This window comes from Salvelinus alpinus, chromosome 4, assembly GCF_045679555.1.
Source record: "Salvelinus alpinus chromosome 4, SLU_Salpinus.1, whole genome shotgun sequence".
NCBI classification, from domain to species: domain Eukaryota; kingdom Metazoa; phylum Chordata; class Actinopteri; order Salmoniformes; family Salmonidae; genus Salvelinus; species Salvelinus alpinus.
Genome location: NC_092089.1, coordinates 95,597,667 through 95,622,034, shown reverse-complemented (window position 1 = coordinate 95,622,034; position 24,368 = coordinate 95,597,667). Strand labels below are relative to the sequence as shown.

Genomic DNA, 24,368 nt, shown 5'->3' with positions numbered 1-24,368 from the left:
GGGGTCTTAGGTCCACAGATGGGCGGGACACATACACAGATATTTACATGCACTCAGACAGGCTTCCTGCCATTGTCAGCCATATCGCCCCCCCCGTCCCGTCCCTGTCCCCCCATTGCTGTAAGATCCACTGTTTCCTGTGTAGAAGGGAGAACGCCATGCGATGACAATGGGCCAGAAACAGGACAGACATTTAGTCACCTGCCCCACCATCTCCTCTTTCACAGCTAAAAGATTCTGAAGCTGTTTAGTTTTTGTGAATTCAGATTCCCCTGTGTGCTCTGACCCATTGTGTCCTTTCAATAGAAGGATTTTCACATTCAAAGCAATTCCTGAAAGTGGGTCCAGCCAATGAAACCCCTCTTCACTCAATCATGTATTTTCATGTTTAAGTTGAACCATTATATCGCTAAGGTTATTTGGCTACTTAAATGAACTAGTGGGCAGTTTACTAATTACATTTCAGAAGAAACTGATAAAAAATACATCTTTAGGAAACTAGGTCTATCAAGGTAATTTGTTTCAATACAACTATGAATGTGTGTGTGAGTGTGCATGTGTGTGTGTGTGTGTGTGTGTGTGCCCCTGGCTGCTGATCATACAGTCGGTGCTGCTGATCCACTGTCTGCTGCTCGAGCTTAAAGGGTAAGAGTGTTCATCAGTCTCTACTCAGAGAGAAAACTTTTGACATTTTCAGAGTTATGAGGAAGATTTCTTGAACTAAAAGGGGATTATTAGCCCACCGTCAAAAGACGAAGAACTCGCCACAGCATAATTTCAGCGTTACTCATAGCTATAAAAAGTTTACCGGGTGGGAAGTCAACCGCTGTTTTTGTACCCTACTTACCGTAACTGTTTCGAAGATGACGTTTTGTCCAGAAGTTTGATATGTATCGAGGAGTTTCAACTCTCGAAACCGAGTTGGTAGGTTACAACAATTTTGTAAACGTATGTTCGTAAACGTTTCTCACTTGTTACGTTCGTTATCGTTATCGTATAAATTGCAATAGAGGCTATAGGCTACTGTAACGAATTATCGGACGGTTGTAGTTAAATGGGTCGGATAAATTACTTCGATGAGGGGGAAAAAAAATACATTTCTCAAGATTGTCTATAGCCGATTCTTACCGTTGCCTATCATGATTTATTCTTTAGCGACACACTTTCAGTTTACTTTCACGTTTGTATAGGCCTATTCAAAACAGTAAATAAACATAACGTGAGGCAAACTATTCACATTTAAAGTGTCGTCTTGACATATATTTTTTCCATTTTATTAATCTTTGATAAGAGCCTATTTTAATCCTAGTGATATTGAATAAATTACACCTGTTCTAGTTTATAGGGTTATATGGGCCTATATGTAATTATAATTATAAATATCTCTTAGATTAGTTTCTAATACTGTATCTAACTACATGTAACCACACCTCGTAGATTAGTTTATAATACTGTATCTAACTACATGTAACCACACCTCGTAGATTAGTTTATAATACTCTAACTACATGTAACCACACCTCGTAGATTAGTTTATAATACTCTAACTACATGTAACCACACCTCGTAGATTAGTTTATAATACTCTAACTACATGTAACCACACCTCTTCGATTAGTTTACTGCGATTAGTACTGCATCTAGCTACATGTATTCCTAACTACTCTTGTGGGGGGGATCTGTTGTCCACATAATGTTAGCTAATAGGGCATAGTCCTATTTCAAATGACCTGGGCAAGGATAGTGCATTAATATGTGGAACAGAGAGTGAATGGAGGCTGGGCCTAGCTCTCAGTCATCCTCCTCAGATGAAGGGGATCTGTCGTATGATATCAACGCACACACAAGTAGGTGCTGCACACACACATCACCACCACCTCCATAGGGCTCGGTTTCCATGGCAACGCGGGATCCTGGTGTGTGTGCTGCTGTATTCTGTATAATTACTTGGGCTAATGGGGCTCGCGGGGTTATAGAGGGATATGAGGGTGGATGTTTAAATAATGCTGACTCACTTTAAAGGGACCACTGTACTGCACACAAGATGAAAGATTCACTTATTTCAAGTCACCCTACATCAGCTCATTTCAAATACCCCCCAAAAATGTGTGTCATGCATGCCTTTATAGAATGTTCCATGTAAGACCATGACTACTATGTTAAGTCATGTGTAACAAGTGATGAGAGATAGGGTCTGCGCCCAAATGGCACCCTATTGCCTATATAGGGCACTGCTTTTGAGCCCTGGTCACAGGTAGTGCACTATAGGGTATATGCTGCCATTTAGGATGCAACCATAGCTTTTTGAACTGCACTCTTTATGCACCAATATTATACAAACAGCAATCTGTACTGTACCTGTACTGTACCTGTACTGTACCTGTACCTGTACTGTACCTGTACCTGTACCTGTACTGTACCTGTATCTGTACTGTATCTGTACTGTACCTATACTGTATTTGTACCTGTATCTGTACCAGTACTGTACTGTATCTGTATCTGTATCTGTATCTGTATCTGTATCTGTACTGTATCTGTACCTGTATCTGTACCTGTACCTGTATCTGTACTGTACCTGTATCTGTACTGTACCTGTACTGTACCTGTACTGTATCTGTATCTGTACCTGTACCAGTACTGTACCTGTATCTGTACCTGTACTGTATCTGTATCTGTATCTGTACCTGTATCTGTATCTGTACTGTACTGTACTGTACCTGTACTGTATCTGTACCTGTACCTGTATCTGTACTGTACTGTACTGTACCTGTATCTGTACTGTACCTGTACCTGTATCTGTACTGTACCTGTACTGTATCTGTACTGTACCTGTACCTGTAATGTACCTGTACTGTACCTGTATCTGTACTGTACCTGTACTGTACCTGTATCTGTACTGTACCTGTACCTGTATCTGTACTGTACCTGTACTGTACCTGTATCTGTACTGTACCTGTACCTGTACTGTACCTGTACTGTACCTGTATCTGTACTGTACCTGTACTGTACCTGTATCTGTACTGTACCTGTACCTGTACCTGTACTGTACCTGTACCTGTACCAGTACTGTACCTGTATCTGTACTGTACCTGTACTGTACTGTACCTGTACCTGTGCTGTACCTGTACTGTACTGTACTGTACTGTACTGTACCTGTACCTGTACCTGTATCTGTATCTGTATCTGTACCTGTACCTGTACCTGTACTGTACCTGTATCTGTACCTGTATCTGTACTGTACCTGTCCCTGTATCTGTACTGTACCTGTATCTGTACTGTACTGTATCTGTATCTGTACCTGTACCTGTACTGTATCTGTATCTGTACCTGTACCGTATCTGTACTGTATCTGTACTGTATCTGTACTGTATCTATGCTGTACCTGTATCTTCTCTTGTGGGGCATCTAAATCTGATGTGTGGTCAGGTCTGTATGAAATATTATGAATGAAGGGTTTATTTGGCTGAACTCAAGCAAAGTCTCCAAGCTTTGTACAATAACACCAATTTTGTTATTGCCCCTCTGAGATAAATCCAGGATTATTATTGCCCCTCTGAGATAAATACAGGGTTATTATTGCCCCTCTGAGATAAATACAGGGTTGTTATTGTCCCTCTGAGATAAATACAAGGTTCTTATTGCCCCTCGGAGATAAATACAGAGTTCTTATTGCCCTTCGGAGATAAATACAGGGTTATTATTGCCCCTCGGAGATAAATACAGGGTTGTTATTGTCCCTCGGAGATAAATACAGGGTTCTTATTGCCCCTCTGAGATAAATACAGGGTTCTTATTGCCCCTCAGAGATAAATACAGGGTTCTTATTGCCCCTCTGAGATAAATACAGGGTTCTTATTGCCCCTCAGAGATAAATACAGGGTTATTATTGCCCCTTGGAGATAAATACAGAGTTGTTATTGACCCTCGGAGATAAATACAGAGTTCTTATTGCCCCTCAGAGATAAATACAGGGTTCTTATTGACCTTCAGAGATAAAAACTGGGTTCGTATTGCCCCTCAGAGATAAATACAGGGTTCTTATTGACCTTCAGAGATAAAAACAGGGTTCGTATTGCCCCTCAGAGATAAATACAGGGTTCTTATTGACCTTCAGATATAAATACAGGGTTCGTATTGCCACTCAGAGATAAATACAGGGTTCGTATTGACCTTCAGATATAAATACAGGGTTCGTATTGCCCCTCAGAGATAAATACAGGATTCTTATTGACCTTCAGAGATAAAAACAGGGTTCGTATTGCCCCTCAGAAATAAAAACAGGGTTCGTATTGACCTTCAGAGATAAAAACAGGGTTCGTATTGCCCCTCAGAGATAAAAACAGGGTTCGTATTGCCCCTCAGAGATAAATACAGGGTTCTTATTGCCCCTTAGAGATAAAAACAGGGTTCTTATTGACCTTCAGATAAGAATACAGGGTTCGTATTGCCCCTCAGAGATAAATACAGGGTTCGTATTGCCCCTCGGAGATAAATACAGGATTCTTATTGACCTTCAGAGATAAAAACAGGGTTCGTATTGCCCCACAGAGATAAAAACAGGGTTCGTATTGCCCCTCAGAGATAAAAACAGGGTTCGTATTGCCCCTCAGAGATAAATACAGGGTTCGTATTGCCCCTCAGAGATAAATACAGGGTTCGTATTGCCCCTCAGAGATAAATACAGGGTTCTTATTGCTCCTCAGAGATAAATACAGGGTTCTTATTGCTCCTCAGAGATAAATACAGGGTTCTTATTGCTCCTCAGAGATAAATACAGGGTTCGTATTGCCCCTCAGAGATAAAAACAGGGTTCGTATTGCCCCTCAGAGATAAATACAGGGTTCTCTCATTGATTTTAATTGAATTGTGTGTGTGAGTATAAGAGAGCTGACAAATTGCTGTGCTGTGTGTTTTGTCTCTCCAGGTGTGTGGGTGAAAGAGATGGTGCGGTCTGGAGCTGATAGCTGACGGAGCTGATAGCTGACGGAGCTGATAGCTGACTTAGCTGTAGTAGGATGAGATGAGAGAGGATGGAACACACGGACAGCCCCGCCTCCCACAGCAGCGACCCCAACGGGTTCGTCAATAAAGTCTTCAACGTGTCTCTGGATGTGCAGAATGAGACCGGCACTGTATCTATCCAGGAGACTGGGAAGGGAGAGGGACAGGGAGAGGGTCAAGAAGAGGGTCAGGGTCCAGGCCATGCCCAGGGACAGTGGCAGGGGGCTGGGGATAGACAGGCAGAGACCCAGGCACCCCCTCAGACCCCTGGGATGGAGCACCCGGATGTCAACCGTAGACCAAGAGCTACAGGAGGCATCTGGAAGATCTTGACCCGGCGTAAAGCGGCTTCAGAACTGGATAACAGAAGACCTCACTCCATGATCCTCCCTGGAGAGGAGGCCTCCATCCCTAAACTGTCCTTCGCTGACAAGGTCCGCTCCATCAAGAAGCTCCGCTCTCCGGGTGTCTTCAAGGGGAGGATGGGGAAGATGTCTGGGTCCAACACTAAGTTCAGAGACGGAGAGATGGAGGACGAATCGTTTTCCCGGGACTTCCTCCCCTCGCCCGACCTGCATCCCGGTAGGAGCACACTCCGCCACTACGCCAAGAGGCACTCGTATGCCGGACACACCGCCGAGTTCGACTGCTCATTTGAGGACATGGATCTGACAGCTACCCTGGACAGACACCATCTTCCCTCGCTAGTGGAGCCTGTTACCCAGAACGGCTCTAAGCCCACAGAGAGAGTCTCCTACACCAAGAGACCTCAGGTCCAGGCTCAGGCGCAGGCCAACCACTCCTCTAACTGTAACACTACCTCAGCAGGAGTGTGTGAGGAGCAGAGTGTGAGGCGCGGCCCCAAGGCCCCGCTGGGTGGGAGGAGGTCTAAGAGAGCTGACGTGTGGAGTTACCTGAGGAGGATCTCTGTCCTGGGGAAGGGGAATCCGGCTTACTCAGAGAGGAGTTTTGACTCAGAGCTACACACACTGGACAAGACCATGGACTCTGACTACGGCTCGGTGGACTTCGAGAGCATCAGGGACTTTCAACCAGCGGCTCCAAAGCACTCTGACAGCAAAGGCGGACATTTTGGGGGTCTGATTAAGTTCTTCAGCAACGTTGCGGAGACGGCTAGAAAATGGAGGATGTCTTCTCACTCCTTCTCTCCTCCAGAGGGGGGAGCGGAGCGGACGCCACTGGACTCCCCCAGAGCAGGGCAGCGTCTGGGGGACTACGTCCACAGTGTGTCCCTGACCCTCCGCAGTGAGGACCATCCAGAGTGTCCCCCGACACCTGGCTCACCCCTGACCCCTCACCCCCCTCGCTCCCCTGCCTGTGACCCTGCCTCACCCACTCCTCTGATAGGCAGACGGTCTCCTCAGGTGGTGCTGAAGGCCTGGAGGGTATGTCCGGACTCACCAAGCGTTAACGGCCTGGTGTGTGTGAGCTCATTGGAAATGGCCAGACAGACAGACAAACAGACAGAGAGCCAGACAGTCAGACAGACAGAGAGACAGACACGGCACACCTCTGTAGCCACAGTAGAGAATCACGTGCCACACTCAAGGCTGGAGAGAGAGACTCAGAAAGAGACAGTGGGAGACAGAGACCACTTAGAATGTCTGTCTACAGTGGAAGAGAGAGAAAGAGAGGAAAGAGAGGGACACTCAGGAAATTATCTGGATTCCGAGGATGCTCTACCTGTCTCGGATCAGACACACCTTCCAAACGGCCAATCAAAGTTACGGGAAGGAGAGACCGTAGCCACTCGGGAGCCAGCAGGAAACTGCCACCAGGAAGTATTTAAGGTGAGTATGTTGATGATAAACATGAAAACTGTTTTATGTTCAACACCCCTTATTGAAAGAAACAGGTTTCTGGTTAACAGTTGTAGCAAACCTTTGGCCAATTTACTGCAGATTTGTGGCAAGCTCATATTTTCACATGCAAATTAGTTTTGTGGCAAACTGTTGCGACAATTTGTAAACTTCTGGCAAACAATTCTGGGAAACATATGACTAACATTCTACTGTTTGCTGAAAACTCCGTATGAATATACAAATTAGATCCCGTTTTTGGTGACTGTATGTTAACAACATTGAAATGTTATATCTACATGAACCAACTCACATATAACTTTAAATTAACTTGCTTCTCACAGAGATAACTAAACTAAACATACAGTACTGAACATACTAAACACCATGTGTTAACAGATATAAACAAATCAAATCCAAATTGAAATGATCAGCAGGTTAATGAAGAAAAGAGCAAAGACCTGATATTTCCCAAATACATGTTTTATTTAATATTTTTACGTAGCTGCATTTACATGAGAGAAATGTGAACACTATGGGGATGTTGACCTTAGGATGTTTAAAGGGGCAACTACAGAATTTACATGAGCCAAGTGTTAATTGAGCAATAGCATTCAACCAATGGAGGTTTAAAAGATAATGAACAAAATGTAAATAATTTAAACAACAACAACTAAATCAAACCCAGTTCACAACTATTGCCTTTTTGAGTGAACTTTGGAGATGGCGGCCCTGTGGAAGTCCTTCGACCAAAGCTTGTTGAAAACATGAACTGAACCAATCAGAAAACACAAAACAAAAACAACATTAGGATACTGAAAACAATTTAACACTTTATATTTTGGCATCTTAAGAAATGGATTCAGAGGCTAATGGGCAGGTTTGGCTTTGGAAAACAGGGTCAGCTGTTACAAAGCTGCCTTGATGTTACTGTGCTTCTCACTGAAACTGGCATTCTATATATTTTTCAGCAAGGAAACAATGTTTCTGTCTTGTATATTATTGCTATACAGTGTACAGTGCCTTGCAAAACTATTCACCCCCTTGGCATTTTTCCTATTTTGTTGCATTACAACGTGTAATTTAAATAGATTTTTATTCGGATTTCATGTAATGGACATACATAAAATAGTCCAAATTGGTGAAGTGAAATAAAAAAAATTACTTCAAAAAATTTAAAAGAATGACAAACAGAAAAGTGGTACGTGCATATATATTCACCCCTTTCCTATGAAGCCCCTAAATAAGATCTGGTGCAACCAAATACCTTCAGAAGTTACATAATTAGTTAAATAAAGTCCACCTGTGTGTAATCTAAGTGTCACATGATCTGTCACATGATCTCAGTATATATACACCTGTTCTGAAAGGCCCCAGAGTCTGCAAAACCAGTAAGCAAGGGGCACCACCAAGCAAGCGGCACCATGAAGACCAAGGAGCTCTCCAAACAGGTCAGGAACAAAGTTGTGGAGAAATACAGATCAGGATTGGGTTATAAAAAAATATCAGAAACTTTGAACATCCCACGGAGCACCATTAAATCCATTATTAAAAAAATGGTAAGAATATGAAGAAGATGGTACTCTGGTCAGATGATTCTAAAATTGAGCATTTTGGACATCAAGGAAAACACTATGTCTGGCACAAACCCAACACCTTTCATCACCCCGAGAATACCATCCCCACAGTGAAGCATGATGGTGGCAGCATCATGCTGTTGGGATGTTTTTCATCAGCAGGGACTGGGAAACTGGTCAGAATTGAAGGAATGATGGATGACCCTAAATACAGGGAAATTCTTTGAGGAAACCTGTTTCAGTCTTCCAGAGATTTGAGACTGAGACAGAGGTTCACCTGCCAGCAGGACAATGACCCAAAGCATACTGCTAAAGCAACACTTGAGTGGTTTAAGGGGAAACATTTAAATGACTCGGAATGGCCTAGTCAAAGCCCACAGAATCTGTGGTATGACTTAAAGATGGCTGTACACCAGCGTAACCCATCCAACTTGAAGGAGCTGGAGCAGTTTTGCTTTGAGGAATGGGCAAAAATCCCAGTGGCTAGATGTGCCAAGCTTATGAGACATACCCCAAGAGACTAGCAGCTGTAATTGCTGCAAAAGGTGGCTCTACAAAGTATTGACTTTGGGGGGGTGAATAGTTATGCACGCTTAGGTTTTCTGTTTTTTTTGTCTTAATTCTTGTTTGTTTCACAATAAAAAAAGATCTTGCATCTTCAAAGTGGTAGGCATGTTGTGTAAATCAAATGATACAAACTCCCCCAAAATCCATTTTAATTCCAGGTTGTAAGGCAACAAAATAGGAAAAATGCCAAGGGGGTGAAACTTTCGCAAGCCACTGTATATACAAACGATGTAGCATGCACAAATTGGGACTTAGCTTTTAATATGTGTCCAGCTGTTCATAGAGAGCCACAGTATACAACATATTTCTTCAGCCAAGTCTCAACACAACTGATTCAAACTTATCAACTAATTATGATTTTCAATCTAGACTGGGGACTACTAGTGGTCTCTTCTTCCTGACTCAGGTATATAAGGCTTGGGTGGAAGAAAAGCAACATCAAATTGATTTATGCCTAATATGGCAATTCATATTTATGTTCCAAAATGAATTATTGTTAACTTACATCTCAAAGCCATCCATGCAAGAAGCCTTGACCTGGTGCATATTTCTTTGTCTTCCATTTGATTGAAGGCCTCAGTCTGTCTTTTTGTCTTGTAACTGATTGCTTCTAGAAACAGAGATGGAACAACACATGATGAAGATGAGCTAGCTACTAGTTTAAAGCAAGGAAAGTTCTAATTGTTACAAAGAATGAATGTATGGCCTACAATTCTGAGAGTACTATATGCATTTACTTACCTCATTAAGATTGAAGATGATACACTCAAATAAAGTGTTATGATCGAGTGCACCACAAACATCTTCCCAGGGTGTTGATTTACCCTGCTACCAATACAGCCTCTTCCAACACCACAGGTAGGGGAAGGGTATCCATCTGCAAATGTGAAGTCTGGCTTGGATGTCAAGTCAGCTCATATTGTTGTTACCTTAGCTGTTGTGCTAGCAAACATGCTACTGAACAGTGATACTAGCATATTGAAATGCATATTGGTATAATAAGACATCAACGTATTCACCGAAAAATATAATTGTTTCGGCAAATCATTAGTTAGCTAGCTAGCGATCACATTAATTGTGCAATATTATGATAGCTAATGTTAGCTAGCTAAGCGCTAGCCAGTCAGTGGCGCTGACAGATTGAAACTGGTATCAACAAAATGTGTTTCACTCTATCCCATAAAATATGACATTGCTAACTAGCCATCAATTAACTAACCCAATTTAAAAGTTTATTAGGATGTTTAATTAATCATTTCACTCACTGGTAGGTAGCTAGTTTGGTTTCCATATTTCAACAAATTTTTCGAATCCCCTTGATCCCTTTCAGCGGTTACTGGTCTTGGAAGTCACGTGTTCACCAGAAATGGCTTCCAGTGAACTGTTTGCCACTGCTGGCAATAAATATTGTTGCCACAGGTTTGCCATAGATTCAAATAGAATCTTGATGGGAAAAAACCTCTGGGGAACTGTTTGTCACTAGTGGCAATAAATATTATTGTTGCCAAAGGTTTACCACAGATTCACCACTGGAAAACATTTGCAAACTTCTGGCAGCATTTTGTGACACACTATTTTGTTTGCAGCAATTTTGCCACAATTTGCCACAAACATTTTTGTAAGGGACTGCAAATCAATTCAGTAAGGAATTCAAATAGTTATTTGTAATTTGTGCCTGTTAATGATAAAAATGTGTTCTTGTAAGTCATCACCTCATTTTATTCAGTCCTATCGAATCATTAATTCATTCTACGTCATTATCAGATCCTGTCATTATGTCGCTATTACAATACTATTACATTACAACATTGTCTTATTGTAAACCTTTCTAACGTTGTTAAACATCATCATTCTTTTGCTTTTTAAAAACAGAAATCATCTAAATGCTTTATGCAAGTCTCATAACAGTTACTTGTACTGCACAACATTGAATAAGTAGACTGTAGGTCTCTCTCTGTTAGAGAGGGTAATGTACAGAGAGCATGTTGTGGGTATTCCTTTGCCCCATCTGTTGGCCAGAGGAGGAAGTAAAGTCAGACAGTGTTCGTTAGACCACAGTAGTCTGTCCTTCCTGCCCCTTCCTGTCACACAAAAACACACCAGCAAATCTTGTTCTAAAAAAAAACATGGGAATTTAGTTCTAAAAGTGGTTCCCAACCCAGTCCTCCGGGATCCCTGAGACATTCCACACGTGTGTTCTATTCCAGCCCCAGCCAGTCAACTAATTTAAAGCCCTCAATTAGTAAAATCAGGCGTGGTAGAGCAAATATGTGCAACAGAAAACAGTGTGTGTGTGTGCGTGCGTGCGTGCGTGCGTGCGTGCGTGCGTGCGTGTGTGTGACTGCCCCCACCCTAACTGCAGCTTCACACACACCTCCTTCTCCTCACACCGTTCAGATTACTCATCTCATCTGCCCTCCGGTGTCTCTCTCACAGCGAGTCAGGACATGTCAGTCCCTCCTGTACTGCACTACAGTGAGTTGTAGTAATACTGGGCTTGGTCTAACAGTGGATTATCCTGCAGAGTAATACTGGGCTTGGTCTAACAGTGGATTTTCCTGTAAGGAATCTAAAATGGAAACCAACTATGGAAATCAGGGTTGTGAATGGAATTGTTACCTAGAACCAGATTGATTGATTGACTCATCGATTTATTGATGAATTAATTGATTGGTTGGTTGATTAGGGAGCTCTATCAGGCAGTGTTTTGAGGAGACCCAGGTCAGTCCAGTCCTGTTCTAGTCCAGTGAAGACCCCTGCCCCTCCCAAGCCCCCCTGCCTTCGCCCCCGTCCCGCCTCAGCACTGGTCGACCTCCGAGTCTGCAGTCCCTTCCCAGAGGGCTGTGCGTTTGCCGTTGCTCAGCAGGCCGCAGGGGGCTCTCTGTGCCGGCACAGACGCAGGCCCGGTCCCGTGATGCACCTCTTGCCGGGTCGGAGACAGGCGGGCGGTCTGGCCAGGCCATGCTCTGTCATAGAGCCCTCCGTTACCGTGGAGACAGACCCAGCGCAGAGTCACAGAGTAAGATCTTTCACACACACACACACACACACACACACAAACACACACACATTATCCCACTGCTGAGAGAATGAAAGTGGGAGTGTGTGTGGAGACTGACCAGTAGTCTCTGCCAACCCTCATTTAAATATAGGCTGTAGTCCTCCTGGCTGGTAGGGCCAGTAATGAATCAACCACACCACGCTCTGCACGCTTTGATGGGAGGAGATTACAAACCCTGTATTTATACCCTCCTACTCTACAACAATGCTACACGCTCTGACCCATTTCTACAAGGCTGTATTCATATATCCTCCTTTCCTTGAGCTGCTCTTTCTCTGCTCTCTTGATCTCTCTCTCTCCTCTCGCTCACTGCTGTCTCTCTCGTTCACTCTTTCTCTGTCCGTGGCCAATTTTCTGCGTCACCGCTCCCATATGTTCTGTCCATTCATTATTCCCTCATTATAATAACTCACCCTCTGAACTTTTCACCTGGAGACTCATTCACCTGACTGGTAGGAATGATTCATATTGTATCATCTGACTGGTAGTAATGATTCATACTGTATCACCTGACTGGTAGTAATGATTCATACTGTATCACCTGACTGGTAGGAATGATTCATACTGTATCACCTGACTGGTAGGAATGATTCATACTGTATCACCTGACTGGTAGTAATGATTCATACTGTATCACCTGACTGGTAGTAATGATTCATACTGTATCACCTGACTGGCAGTAATGATTCATACTGTATCACCTGACTGGCAGGAATGATTCATATTGTATCATCTGACTGGTAGTAATGATTCATACTGTATCACCTGACTGGTAGTAATGATTCATATTATATCACCTGACTGGTAGTAATGATTCATATTGTATCATCTGACTGGTAGTAATGATTCATACTGTATCACCTGACTGGTAGTAATGATTCATATTATATCACCTGACTGGTAGGAATGATTCATATTGTATCATCTGACTGGTAGTAATGATTCATACTGTATCACCTGACTGGTAGGAATGATTCATACTGTATCACCTGACTGGTAGTAATGATTCATATTATATCACCTGACTGGTAGTAATGATTCATATTGTATCATCTGACTGGTAGTAATGATTCATACTGTATCACCTGACTGGTAGTAATGATTCATATTATATCACCTGACTGGTAGTAATGATTCATATTGTATCATCTGACTGGTAGTAATGATTCATACTGTATCACCTGACTGGTAGGAATGATTCATACTGTATCACCTGACTGGCAGGAATGATTCATACTGTATCACCTGACTGGTAGTAATGATTCATACTGTATCACCTGACTGGTAGTAATGATTCATATTGTATCATCTGACTGGTAGTAATGATTCATATTGTATCACCTGACTGGTAGGAATGATTCATATTGTATCACCTGACTGGTAGGAATGATTCATACTGTATCACCTGACTGGTAGTAATGATTCATACTGTATCACCTGACTGGCAGTAATGATTCATACTGTATCACCTGACTGGCAGTAATGATTCATACTGTATCACCTGACTAGCAGGAATGATTCATACTGTATCACCTGACTGGTAGTAATGATTCATATTATATCACCTGACTGGTAGTAATGATTCATATTGTATCATCTGACTGGTAGTAATGATTCATACTGTATCACCTGACTGGTAGTAATGATTCATACTGTATCACCTGACTGGCAGTAATGATTCATATTATATCACCTGACTGGTAGTAATGATTCATACTGTATCACCTGACTGGCAGGAATGATTCATACTGTATCACCTGACTGGTAGGAATGATTCATACTGTATCACCTGACTGGTAGGAATGATTCATATTATATCACCTGACTGGTAGTAATGATTCATACTGTATCACCTGACTGGTAGGAATGATTCATACTGTATCATCTGACTGGTAGTAATGATTCATACTGTATCACCTGACTGGTAGGAATGATTCATATTGTATCACCTGACTGGTAGGAATGATTCATATTGTATCACCTGACTGGTAGGAATGATTCATATTGTATCACCTGACTGGTAGTAATGATTCATATTGTATCACCTGACTGGTAGTAATGATTCATACTGTATCACCTGACTGGTAGTAATGATTCATACTGTATCACCTGACTGGTAGGAATGATTTATATTATATCACCTGACTGGTAGGAATGATTCATATCGTATCACCTGACTGGTAGGAATGATTCATACTGTATCACCTGACTGGTAGGAATGATTCATATCGTATCACCTGACTGGTAGGAATGATTCATACTGTATCACCTGACTGGTAGGAATGATTCATACTGTATCACCTGACTGGTAGTAATGATTCATACTGTATCACCTGACTGGTAGTAATGATTCATACTGTATCACCTGACTGGTAGGAATGATTCATATTGTATCACCTGACTGGTAGGAATGATTTATATTATATCACCTGACTGGTAGGAATGATTCATATCGTATCACCTGACTGGTAGGAATGATTCATATCGTATCACCTGACTGGTAGGAATGATTCATACTGTATCACCTGACTGGTAGGAATGATTCATACTGTATCACCTGACTGGTTGGAATGATTCATATCGTATCACCTGACTGGTAGGAATGATTCATATCGTATCACCTGACTGGTAGGAATGATTCATATCGTATCACCTGACTGGTAGGAATGATTCATATTGTATCACCTGACTGGTAGGAATGATTCATATCGTATCACCTGACTGGTAGGAATGATTCATATCGTATCACCTGACTGGTAGTAATGATTCATATCGTATCACCTGACTGGTAGGAATGATTCATATTGTATCACCTGACTGGTAGGAATGATTCATATTGTATCACCTGACTGGTAGTAATGATTCATACTGTATCACCTGACTGGTAGGAATGATTCATATCGTATCACCTGACTGGTAGGAATGATTCATATCGTATCACCTGACTGGTAGGAATGATTCATATCGTATCACCTGACTGGTAGGAATGATTCATATCGTATCACCTGACTGGTAGGAATGATTCATACTGTATCACCTGACTGGTAGTAATGATTCATATTGTATCACCTGACTGGTAGGAATGATTCATACTGTATCACCTGACTGGTAGGAATGATTCATATTATATCACCTGACTGGTAGGAATGATTCATATTATATCACCTGACTGGTAGGAATGATTCATACTGTATCACCTGACTGGTAGGAATGATTCATATCGTATCACCTGACTGGTAGGAATGATTCATATCGTATCACCTGACTGGTAGGATATGATTCATATCGTATCACCTGACTGGTAGGAATGATTCATATCGTATCACCTGACTGGTAGGATATGATTCATATTGTATCACAAGGTTGTCTGCGGCATGCACTCAGAAACTATGCACCAGAATATACTGTGGGGTTTAAATGTTCTACACTCTGAGAAGGAAAGAAGATGTGTTGTTTGGGGGATCTGTATGTACTGTATGTACTGTATGTACTGTATGTACTGTATGTACTGTATGTACTGTATGTACTGTACGTACTGTATGTACTGTATGTGCTGTATGTACTGTATGTACTGTATGTACTGTATGTACTGTATGTACTGTATGTACTGTATGTGAGAGACGTTGGGTGTGTGCTTGCGTAACTGTCCAGTGTGTTTCAGGCCATGTCTCGTCCCCCGGGGGCATCACCTTTAGAGCCCCCCCTCAGAGTGTCTCTTCAGAGGTGTCACTCCCTCCCTCTCCCCCCCAGCAGCCTCACCACTCTGGCCCTGTTCCCGGGACACACAGGTACTACATGAGTGTGTGCACGTGTGTGTGCGTGCCTGCCTGCCTGTGTCAGTATGTGCATGTTGGTGTACGCATGCTTGTGTGTGTGCGTGTGTGTGTGGTGGTTGAACTGTCTGTGTGTCTGTCCCATACAGCAGACTCCCAGTCATCTTCAATGTGTCCTGGTGATGGAGAGACTGGCAGCTGCAGGAGGAGACTGCTCAGAACAGGCTCTGGTCCACTACAAGTCAACATCGTGAGTCACTGCCTACCATGTCCTATAATCACACTATATTAGCCTGTTAGCATGTTAGCCTGTTAGCATGTTCAGTCACAAGTCACTGGCTGCGTCTCAAATGGGACCCTATTCCCTATAGACGGGTTAGCTGACAACGTCATGAAAACAATGTACTCGCGCTTCAAAGGGGCAGAAGGTTGTGTGTTGTTGTGATTCTGGATGGCCAGGTAGCTAGCAACAAGGACAAGAAACTGCTATGTGGCGGCAGATAGCCTAGCGCTTAAGAGCATTAGGTCAGTAACTGAAAGATCGCTGGTTGGAATCTCCGAGCTGTCTTGTTTTGAGAGGGTTTGACTGAGGTCTATGCGAATGGGGTTAAGATGTGCCAGCTAGCTAGCTAACCAACAACTGTAACAATGTATTTGAGAGACAAATGCGCATTGTGCAACTTTATTTATATTTTCAATAAACATTGGAGAAGAAATTGAGTTTACATGTTATCAGCAATCTAAGCCAACGTCGTCTGTTTTGCCCCAGTCTTCCTTCCGGGTTCTGGTTTGATGGAGACATTCAGGGAATATCTCTGCAATGCAGTTCAACAGTCTTCCTTCAGGGTCCAGTTCAACAGTCTTCCTTCAGGGTCCAGTTCAACAGTCTTCCTTCAGGGTCCAGTTCAACAGTCTTCCTTCAGGGTCCAGTTCAACAGTCTTCCTTCAGGGTCCAGTTCAACAGTCTTCATTCAGGGTCCAGTTCAACAGTCTTCCTTCAGGGTCCAGTTCAACAGTCTTCCTTCAGGGTTCAATTCAACAGTCTTCATTCAGGATCCAGTTCAACAGTCTTCATTCAGGGTCCAGTTCAACAGTCTTCCTTCAGGGTCCAGTTCAACAGTCTTCCTTCAGGGTCCAGTTCAACAGTCTTCCTTCAGGGTCCAGTTCAACAGTCTTCCTTCAGGGTCCAGTTCAACAGTCTTCATTCAGGGTCCAGTTCAACAGTCTTCCTTCAGGGTCCAGTTCAACAGTCTTCCTTCAGGGTTCAATTCAACAGTCTTCATTCAGGATCCAGTTCAACAGTCTTCATTCAGGGTCCAGTTCAACAGTCTTCCTTCAGGGTCCAGTTCAACAGTCTTCCTTCAGGGTCCAGTTCAACAGTCTTCCTTCAGGGTCCAGTTCAACAGTCTTCCTTCAGGGTCCAGTTCAACAGTCTTCATTCAGGGTCCAGTTCAACAGTCTTCCTTCAGGGTCCAGTTCAACAGTCTTCCTTCAGGGTTCAATTCAACAGTCTTCATTCAGGATCCAGTTCAACAGTCTTCATTCAGGGTCCAGTTCAACAGTCTTCCTTCAGGGTCCAGTTCAACAGTCTTCCTTCAGGGTCCAGTTCAACAGTCTTCCTTCAGGGTCCAGTTCAACAGTCTTCCTTCAGGGTCCAGTTCAACAGTCTTCATTCAGGGTCCAGTTCAACAGTCTTCCTTCAGGGTCCAGTTCAACAGTCTTCCTTCAGGGTTCTGGTTTGAGAAACATATTTGAAAGAAAAAATGTGGCCTATGTATTTCATCCAGCAGGTCATCAGCCGTAGGACTCAGATCCCTTAATCTCTACCTCATCATTCTCTGTCATCTCTCTTTCATCTCTCTCTGTTCTCATCTCTCTCTGTTCACTCTCTCGCTCGCTCTCTCTCTCTCTCTCTCTCTCTCATCTCTCATCTCTCCCTGTTCTTTGTCATCTCTCTCAGTTGTCTCTCTCATCTCTCTCTGTTCTCTCTGTCTCCTCTATCTCATCTTTCTCACCTTTGGGACCTAAACTCAGAATCTCAGAGAAAGGCCCTTTGATGAAGACGGGGCCCCAAGGGACCTTAACTGAAGGCGAGACTCTTTTCTCTCCACCTCTCAGAGTCTAATTGTTAATGAGCTGCAGCTGTACGCACACACACACACACACACACACACACACACACACACGCACACATGCAAACACACACAAATGCATGCATGCAGGTAGGCACACACACACACTCTCTCACACACACTCATACACACAGCTGGAGGTCGAACTCTCTGTATTTTGCCACCACAACCATTCTGGAGTTGAACGGTGTTTGTCGTCAGTTCCATGCTGTTGCCATGACACTGTGTGTTTCCTGTTTATCTTCAGGATTCTATCTTTAGAAAGCCTCTTTAAGTGTGAGTTAAATAGACAGTGTGTGGGTGAGAGAGAGATTTGGAGGAGGGGGGTTATACAGAGAAAAAGAGAAGGTGGGGAGATGGAGAGAGGCGTGAGAGAGAGAAACAGAGGGATAGACAGATGTTTTCATTATGTGTCTTATGTTTTGGCTCTCATCCCTCAGGGCTACTTTTCAATGGCGATATAAACCATTGAGAGTGTTTCAAAAAGAGAGTGAGAGATGTGTTTGTTAATGGCCAGAGAGATAAAGGACAGTAAGAGATGTTTGTTAATGGCCAGAGAGATAAAAGACAGTAAGAGATGTTTGTTAATGGCCAGAGAGATCAAAGACAGTAAGAGATGTGTTTGTTAATGGCCAGAGAGATAAAGGACAGTGAGAGATGTGTTTGTTAATGGCCAGAGAGATAAAGGACAGTGAGAGATGTGTTTGTTAATGGCCAGAGAGATAAAGGACAGTAAGAGATGTTTGTTAATGGCCAGAGAGATAAAAGACAGTAAGATATGTTTGTTAATGGCCAGAGAGATCAAAGACAGTAAGAGATGTGTTTGTTAATGGCCAGAGAGATAAAGGACAGTGAGAGATGTGTTTGTTAATGGCCAGAGAGATAAAGGACAGTGAGAGATGTGTTTGTTAATGGCCAGAGAGATAAAGGATAGTAAGAGATGTTTGTTAATGGCCAGAGAGATAAAAGACAGTAAGAGATGTTTGTTAATGGCCAGAGAGATCAAAGACAGTAAGAGATGTTTGTTAATGGCCAGAGAGATCAAAGACAGTAAGAGATGTGTTTGTTAATGGCCAGAGAGATAAAGGACAGTGAGAGATGTGTTTGTTAATGGCCAGAGAGATAAAGGACAGTGAGAGATGTGTTTGTTAATGGCCAGAGAGATAAAGGACAGTGAGAGATGTGTTTGTTAATGGCCAGAGAGATAAAGGACAGTGAGAGATGTGTTTGGTAATGGCCAGAGAGATAAAGGACAGTGAGAGATGTGTTTGTTAATGGCCAGAGAGATAAAGGACAGTGAGAGATGTGTTTGTTAATGGCCAGAGAGATAAAGGACAGTGAGAGATGTGTTTGTTAATGGCCAGAGAGATAAAGGACAGTGAGAGATGTGTTTATTAATGGCCAGAGAGATAAAGGACAGTGAGAGATGTGTTTGTTAATGGCCAGAGAGATAAAGGACAGTGAGAGATGTGTTTGGTAATGGCCAGAGAGATAAAGGACAGTGAGAGATGTGTTTGTTAATGGCCAGAGAGATAAAGGACAGTGAGAGATGTGTTTGGTAATGGCCAGAGAGATAAAGGACAGTGAGAGATGTGTTTGTTAATGGCCAGAGAGATAAAGGACAGTGAGAGATGTGTTTGTTAATGGCCAGAGAGATAAAGCCATGTGTGGTACAACAGTACTGCTGCTCTATTCTCATGAATTAGTGGGTTGGTGTTATCATGCTTTGAAGCATAGGGGTGTGTGTCTAGCTCTCCCATTTCCAGTCAGACTAGTGAAGCCCACAGGCCACAGGGAGACAGAGAGAGCTTCCTGACTGCAGTGGATTAGCTGCTAATGCTGACGCCTCGCTTTTCCTTTCCTTTCAATACACTCCTAGTCTTCTTCTTTTGTCTTATCTTCTCTTCTCTTCCCCTTCTCATCTCCCTCCCTCCTCTCTCCTCCCCTCCTCTCCCCTCCTCTTTCCTTTCTTCACCTCAGTTCTCCTTTCCTCTCCCCTCCCTCACCTCTCCTCCCTTGTCTCCTCTCTTCTCTTCTCTCCCCTCCTCCTCTCGCCCCTCCTCTCATCTCCTCCCATCTCCTCTCGTTTCCTCTCATGTTAATAACAGTGAATAACAGGGTGGTATTCTCTGTTGCTGCTGCTCTGCCTAAAGCCTTAAGCCTAAAGCTCTCCCATCAGACTATCACAGTGTCACTGGCTGAACTGGCCAGCAGCATCAGTAGAGGGTAACAGTGGCCAGCAGCATCCGTACAGGGTAACAGTGGCCAGCAGCATCAGTACAGGATAACAGTGGCCAGCAGCATCAGTAGAGGGTAACAGTGGCCAGCAGCATCAGTAGAGGGTAACAGTGGCCAGCAGCATCAGTAGAGGGTAACAGTGGCCAGCAGCATCCGTACAGGGTAACAGTGGCCAGCAGCATCCGCACAGGGTAACAGTGGCCAGCAGCATCAGTAGAGGGTAACAGTGGCCAGCAGCATCCGTACAGGGTAACAGTGGCCAGCAGCATCAGTAGAGGGTAACAGTGGCCAGCAGCATCCGTACAGGGTAACAGTGGCCAGCAGCATCCGTACAGGGTAACAGTGGCCAGCAGCATCCGTACAGGGTAACAGTGGCCAGCAGCATCAGTAGAGGGTAACAGTGGCCAGCAGCATCCGTACAGGGAAACAGTGGCCAGCAGCATCAGTACAGGGTAACTAGTGGCCAGCAGCATCAATAGAGGGTAACAGTAGCCAGCAGCATCAATAGAGGGTAACAGTAGCCAGCAGCATCAGTAGAGGGTAACAGTGGCCAGCAGCATCAGTAGAGGGTAACAGTGGCCAGCAGCATCAGTACTGGGTAACAGTGGCCAGTAGCATCAGTAGAGGGTAACAGTGGCCAGCATCATCAGTTCTGGGTAACTAGTGGCCACCAGCATCAGTACAGGGTAACAATGGCCAGCATCATCAGTACTGGGTAACTAGTGGCCAGCAGCATCAGTAGAGGGTAACAGTGGCCAGCAGCATCAGTAGAGGGTAACAGTGGCCAGCAGCATCAGTAGAGGGTAACTAGTGGCCAGCAGCATCAGTAGGGGGTAACTAGTGGCCAGCAGCATCCGTAGAGGGTAACAGTGGCCAGCAGCATCAGTAGAGGGTAACAGTGGCCAGCAGCATCAGTACAGGGTAACAGTGACCAGCAGCATCAGTAGAGGGTAACTAGTGGCCAGCAGCATCAGTAGAGGGTAACAGTGGCCAGCAGCATCAGTACAGGGTAACTAGTGGCCAGCAGCATCAATAGAGGGTAACAGTAGCCAGCAGCATCAATAGAGGGTAACAGTAGCCAGCAGCATCAGTAGAGGGTAACAGTGGCCAGCAGCATCAGTACTGGGTAACAGTGGCCAGCAGCATCAGTACTGGGTAACAGTGGCCAGTAGCATCAGTAGAGGGTAACAGTGGCCAGCATCATCAGTTCTGGGTAACTAGTGGCCAGCAGCATCAGTACAGGGTAACAATGGCCAGCATCATCAGTACTGGGTAACTAGTGGCCAGCAGCATCAGTAGAGGGTAACAGTGGCCAGCAGCATCAGTAGAGGGTAACAGTGGCCAGCAGCATCAGTAGAGGGTAACTAGTGGCCAGCAGCATCAGTAGGGGGTAACTAGAGGCCAGCAGCATCCGTAGAGGGTAACAGTGGCCAGCAGCATCAGTAGAGGGTAACAGTGGCCAGCAGCATCAGTACAGGGTAACAGTGAGCAGCAGCATCAGTAGAGGGTAACTAGTGGCCAGCAGCATCAGTAGAGGGTAACAGTGGCCAGCAGCATCAGTAGAGGGTAACAGTGACCAGCAGCATCAGTAGAGGGTAACTAGTGGCCAGCAGCATCAGTAGGGGGTAACTAGTGGCCAGCAGCATCAGTAGAGGGTAACAGTGGCCAGCAGCATCAGTAGAGGGTAACAATGACCAGCAGCATCAGTAGAGGGTAACTAGTGGCCGGCAGCATCAGTAGGGGGTAACTAGTGGCCAGCAGCATCAGTAGAGGGTAACAGTGGCCAGCAGCATCAGTACAGGGTAACAGTGGCCAGCAGCATCAGTACAGGGTAACAGTGGCCAGCAGCATCAGTAGAGGGTAACTAGTGGCCAGCAGCATCAGTAGAGGGTAACAGTGGCCGGCAGCATCAGTACAGGGTAACAGTGGCCAGCAGCATCAGTACAGGGTAACAGTGGCCAGCAGCATCCGTACAGGGTAACAGTGGCCAGCAGCATCAGTAGGGGGTAACTAGTGGCCAGCAGCATCAGTAGAGGGTAACAGTGGCCAGCAGCATCAGTAGGGGGTAACTAGTGGCCAGCAGCATCAGTAGAGGGTAACAGTGGCCAGCAGCATCAGTACAGGGTAACAGTGGCCAACAGCATCAGTACAGGGTAACAGTGGCCAGCAGCATCAGTACAGTGTAACAGTGACCAGCAGCATCAGTACAGGGTAACAGTGGCCAGCAGCATCAGTACAGGGTAACAGTGGCCAGCAGCATCAGTAGAGGGTAACAGTGGCCAGCAGAATCCGTACAGGGTAACAATGGCCAGCAGCATCAGTACAGGGTAACAGTGGCCAAGTCACTTTAGGCCATCCTGAGCTGGTCTAAATCACGTTACACAACTGGACTCATTATGAAGTACATGAGTCAGCAGCTAGCACACAGAGAGCAGGACTCCCAGATGAGGGAGAACACACACATTACTTCTCTGCTCAGGCGCGTTCATTTAATCATGCAGTGCACAGCTGTACAGGCGATGCGGATCTCTGTGACCTCAAACATCACGCTCACCTCACACACACTCTTCAAACCTCACACACAGTCTTCAAACCTCATGCACAGTCTTCAAAACATCACACACACACTCTTCAAACCTCACACACTGTCTTCAGAAGTATTTTGATTCCTCAGTGTAGGTGTATGAGTCAGACTCAGACAATGGGTTTCCAGAAGGGTAAGAACTAAGCATCACTGATGATATACCACACTTCTTTCACTAAATACTTTGTCAGAATGCTGACAGAGATAAGGGGTTGTGGCATCCTCTCTTCCTCTGAATATCTTACAGCTTATTGCATCAACTTTACACAAGACTCCCAGTAAGAAAATAGCCAGTGAGTTGGTACTCTTTCTCCATTAGAGAGGTCCCCTCTGCTTAGCTATGGGAAGGACCAGGTCCCCTCTGCTCAGCTATGGGGCGGTCCAGTTCCCCTCTGCTCAGCTATGGGGCGGTCCAGTTCCCCTCTGCTCAGCTATGGGGCGGTCCAGTTCCCCTCTGCTCAGCTATGGGGCGGTCCAGTTCCCCTCTGCTCAGCTATGGGGAGGTCCAGTTCCCCTCTGCTCAGCTATGAGGAGTACTTTTCCACCTTGACTTGATACAGCAGCCTGCTAATGTGGCGGTGTTGTCTAACAAGTGCTGTGGTGTGAAATATAATACTACGTCCCAAATGAAACGCTATTCCCTTTACAGAGCACTACTTTCAACTAGGGCCCATAGAGCGCTGGGTAAAAGTAGTGCACTATGTACGGAATAGGGTGACATTTGGGACATCAACTCAGGGTGCCATTTGGGACACTCAGATCTCACTAATCAAATCCTCTGACACACTTCTCTCACATATCCTGTTCCAACGCTACATATCCTGTTCCAACGGTACATATCCTGTCTAGTGCTACATATCCTGTTCCAATGCTACATATCCTGTCTAGTGCTACATATCCTGTTCCAATGCTACATATCCTGTTCCAACGCTACATATCCTGTTCCAACGCTACATGTCCTGTTCCATTGCTACATATCCTGTTCCATCGCTACATATCCTGTTCCAACGCTACATATCCTGTTCCAACGCTACATATCCTATTCCAACGCTACATATCCTGTTCCAACACTACATATCCTGTTCCAACGCTACATATCCTGTCTAGTGCTACATATCCTGTTCCATCGCTACATATCCTGTTCCAACGCTACGTATCCTGTTCCAACGCTACATATCCTGTTCCATCGCTACATATCCTGTTCCAACGCTACGTATCCTGTTCCAACGCTACATATCCTGTTCCAACGCTACATATCCTGTTCCAACGCTACATATCCTGTTCCAACACTACATATCCTGTTCCAACACTACATATCCTGTTCCAACGCTACATATCATGTTCCAACGCTACATATCCTGTTCCAACGCTACGTATCCTGTCTAGTGCTACATATCCTGTTCCAATGGTACATATCCTGTTCCAATGCTACATGTCCTGTTCCAACGCTACATATCCTGTTCCAATGGTACATATCCTGTTCCAACGCTACATATCCTGTTCCAACGGTAAATATCCTGTCTAGTGCTACATATCCTGTTCCAATGGTACATATCCTGTTCCAATGCTACATGTCCCGTTCCAACGCTACATATCCTGTTCCAATGGTACATAT

The 24,368-nt window shown here is 44.3% G+C and overlaps 1 protein-coding gene across 5 annotated transcripts in view; it reads left to right on the top strand.

The window, feature by feature from the left end:
• Positions 1–590: 590 nt before the first annotated feature.
• Positions 591–24,368, top strand: part of LOC139574746 (rho guanine nucleotide exchange factor 9-like) — a 90,132-nt gene continuing 66,354 nt past the window's right edge. For 2 of the 5 annotated variants that reach the window (XM_071399598.1, XM_071399596.1), the window contains exons 1-5: positions 659–924; positions 4,925–6,812; positions 11,652–11,984; positions 15,688–15,814; positions 15,949–16,049. In XM_071399598.1, the coding sequence (XP_071255699.1) occupies positions 5,031–6,812; positions 11,652–11,984; positions 15,688–15,814; positions 15,949–16,049 (2,343 nt within the window). In that variant the 5' untranslated portion in view covers positions 659–924; positions 4,925–5,030. The other 3 variants (XM_071399597.1, XM_071399599.1, XM_071399601.1) reach the window with 3 other exon arrangements.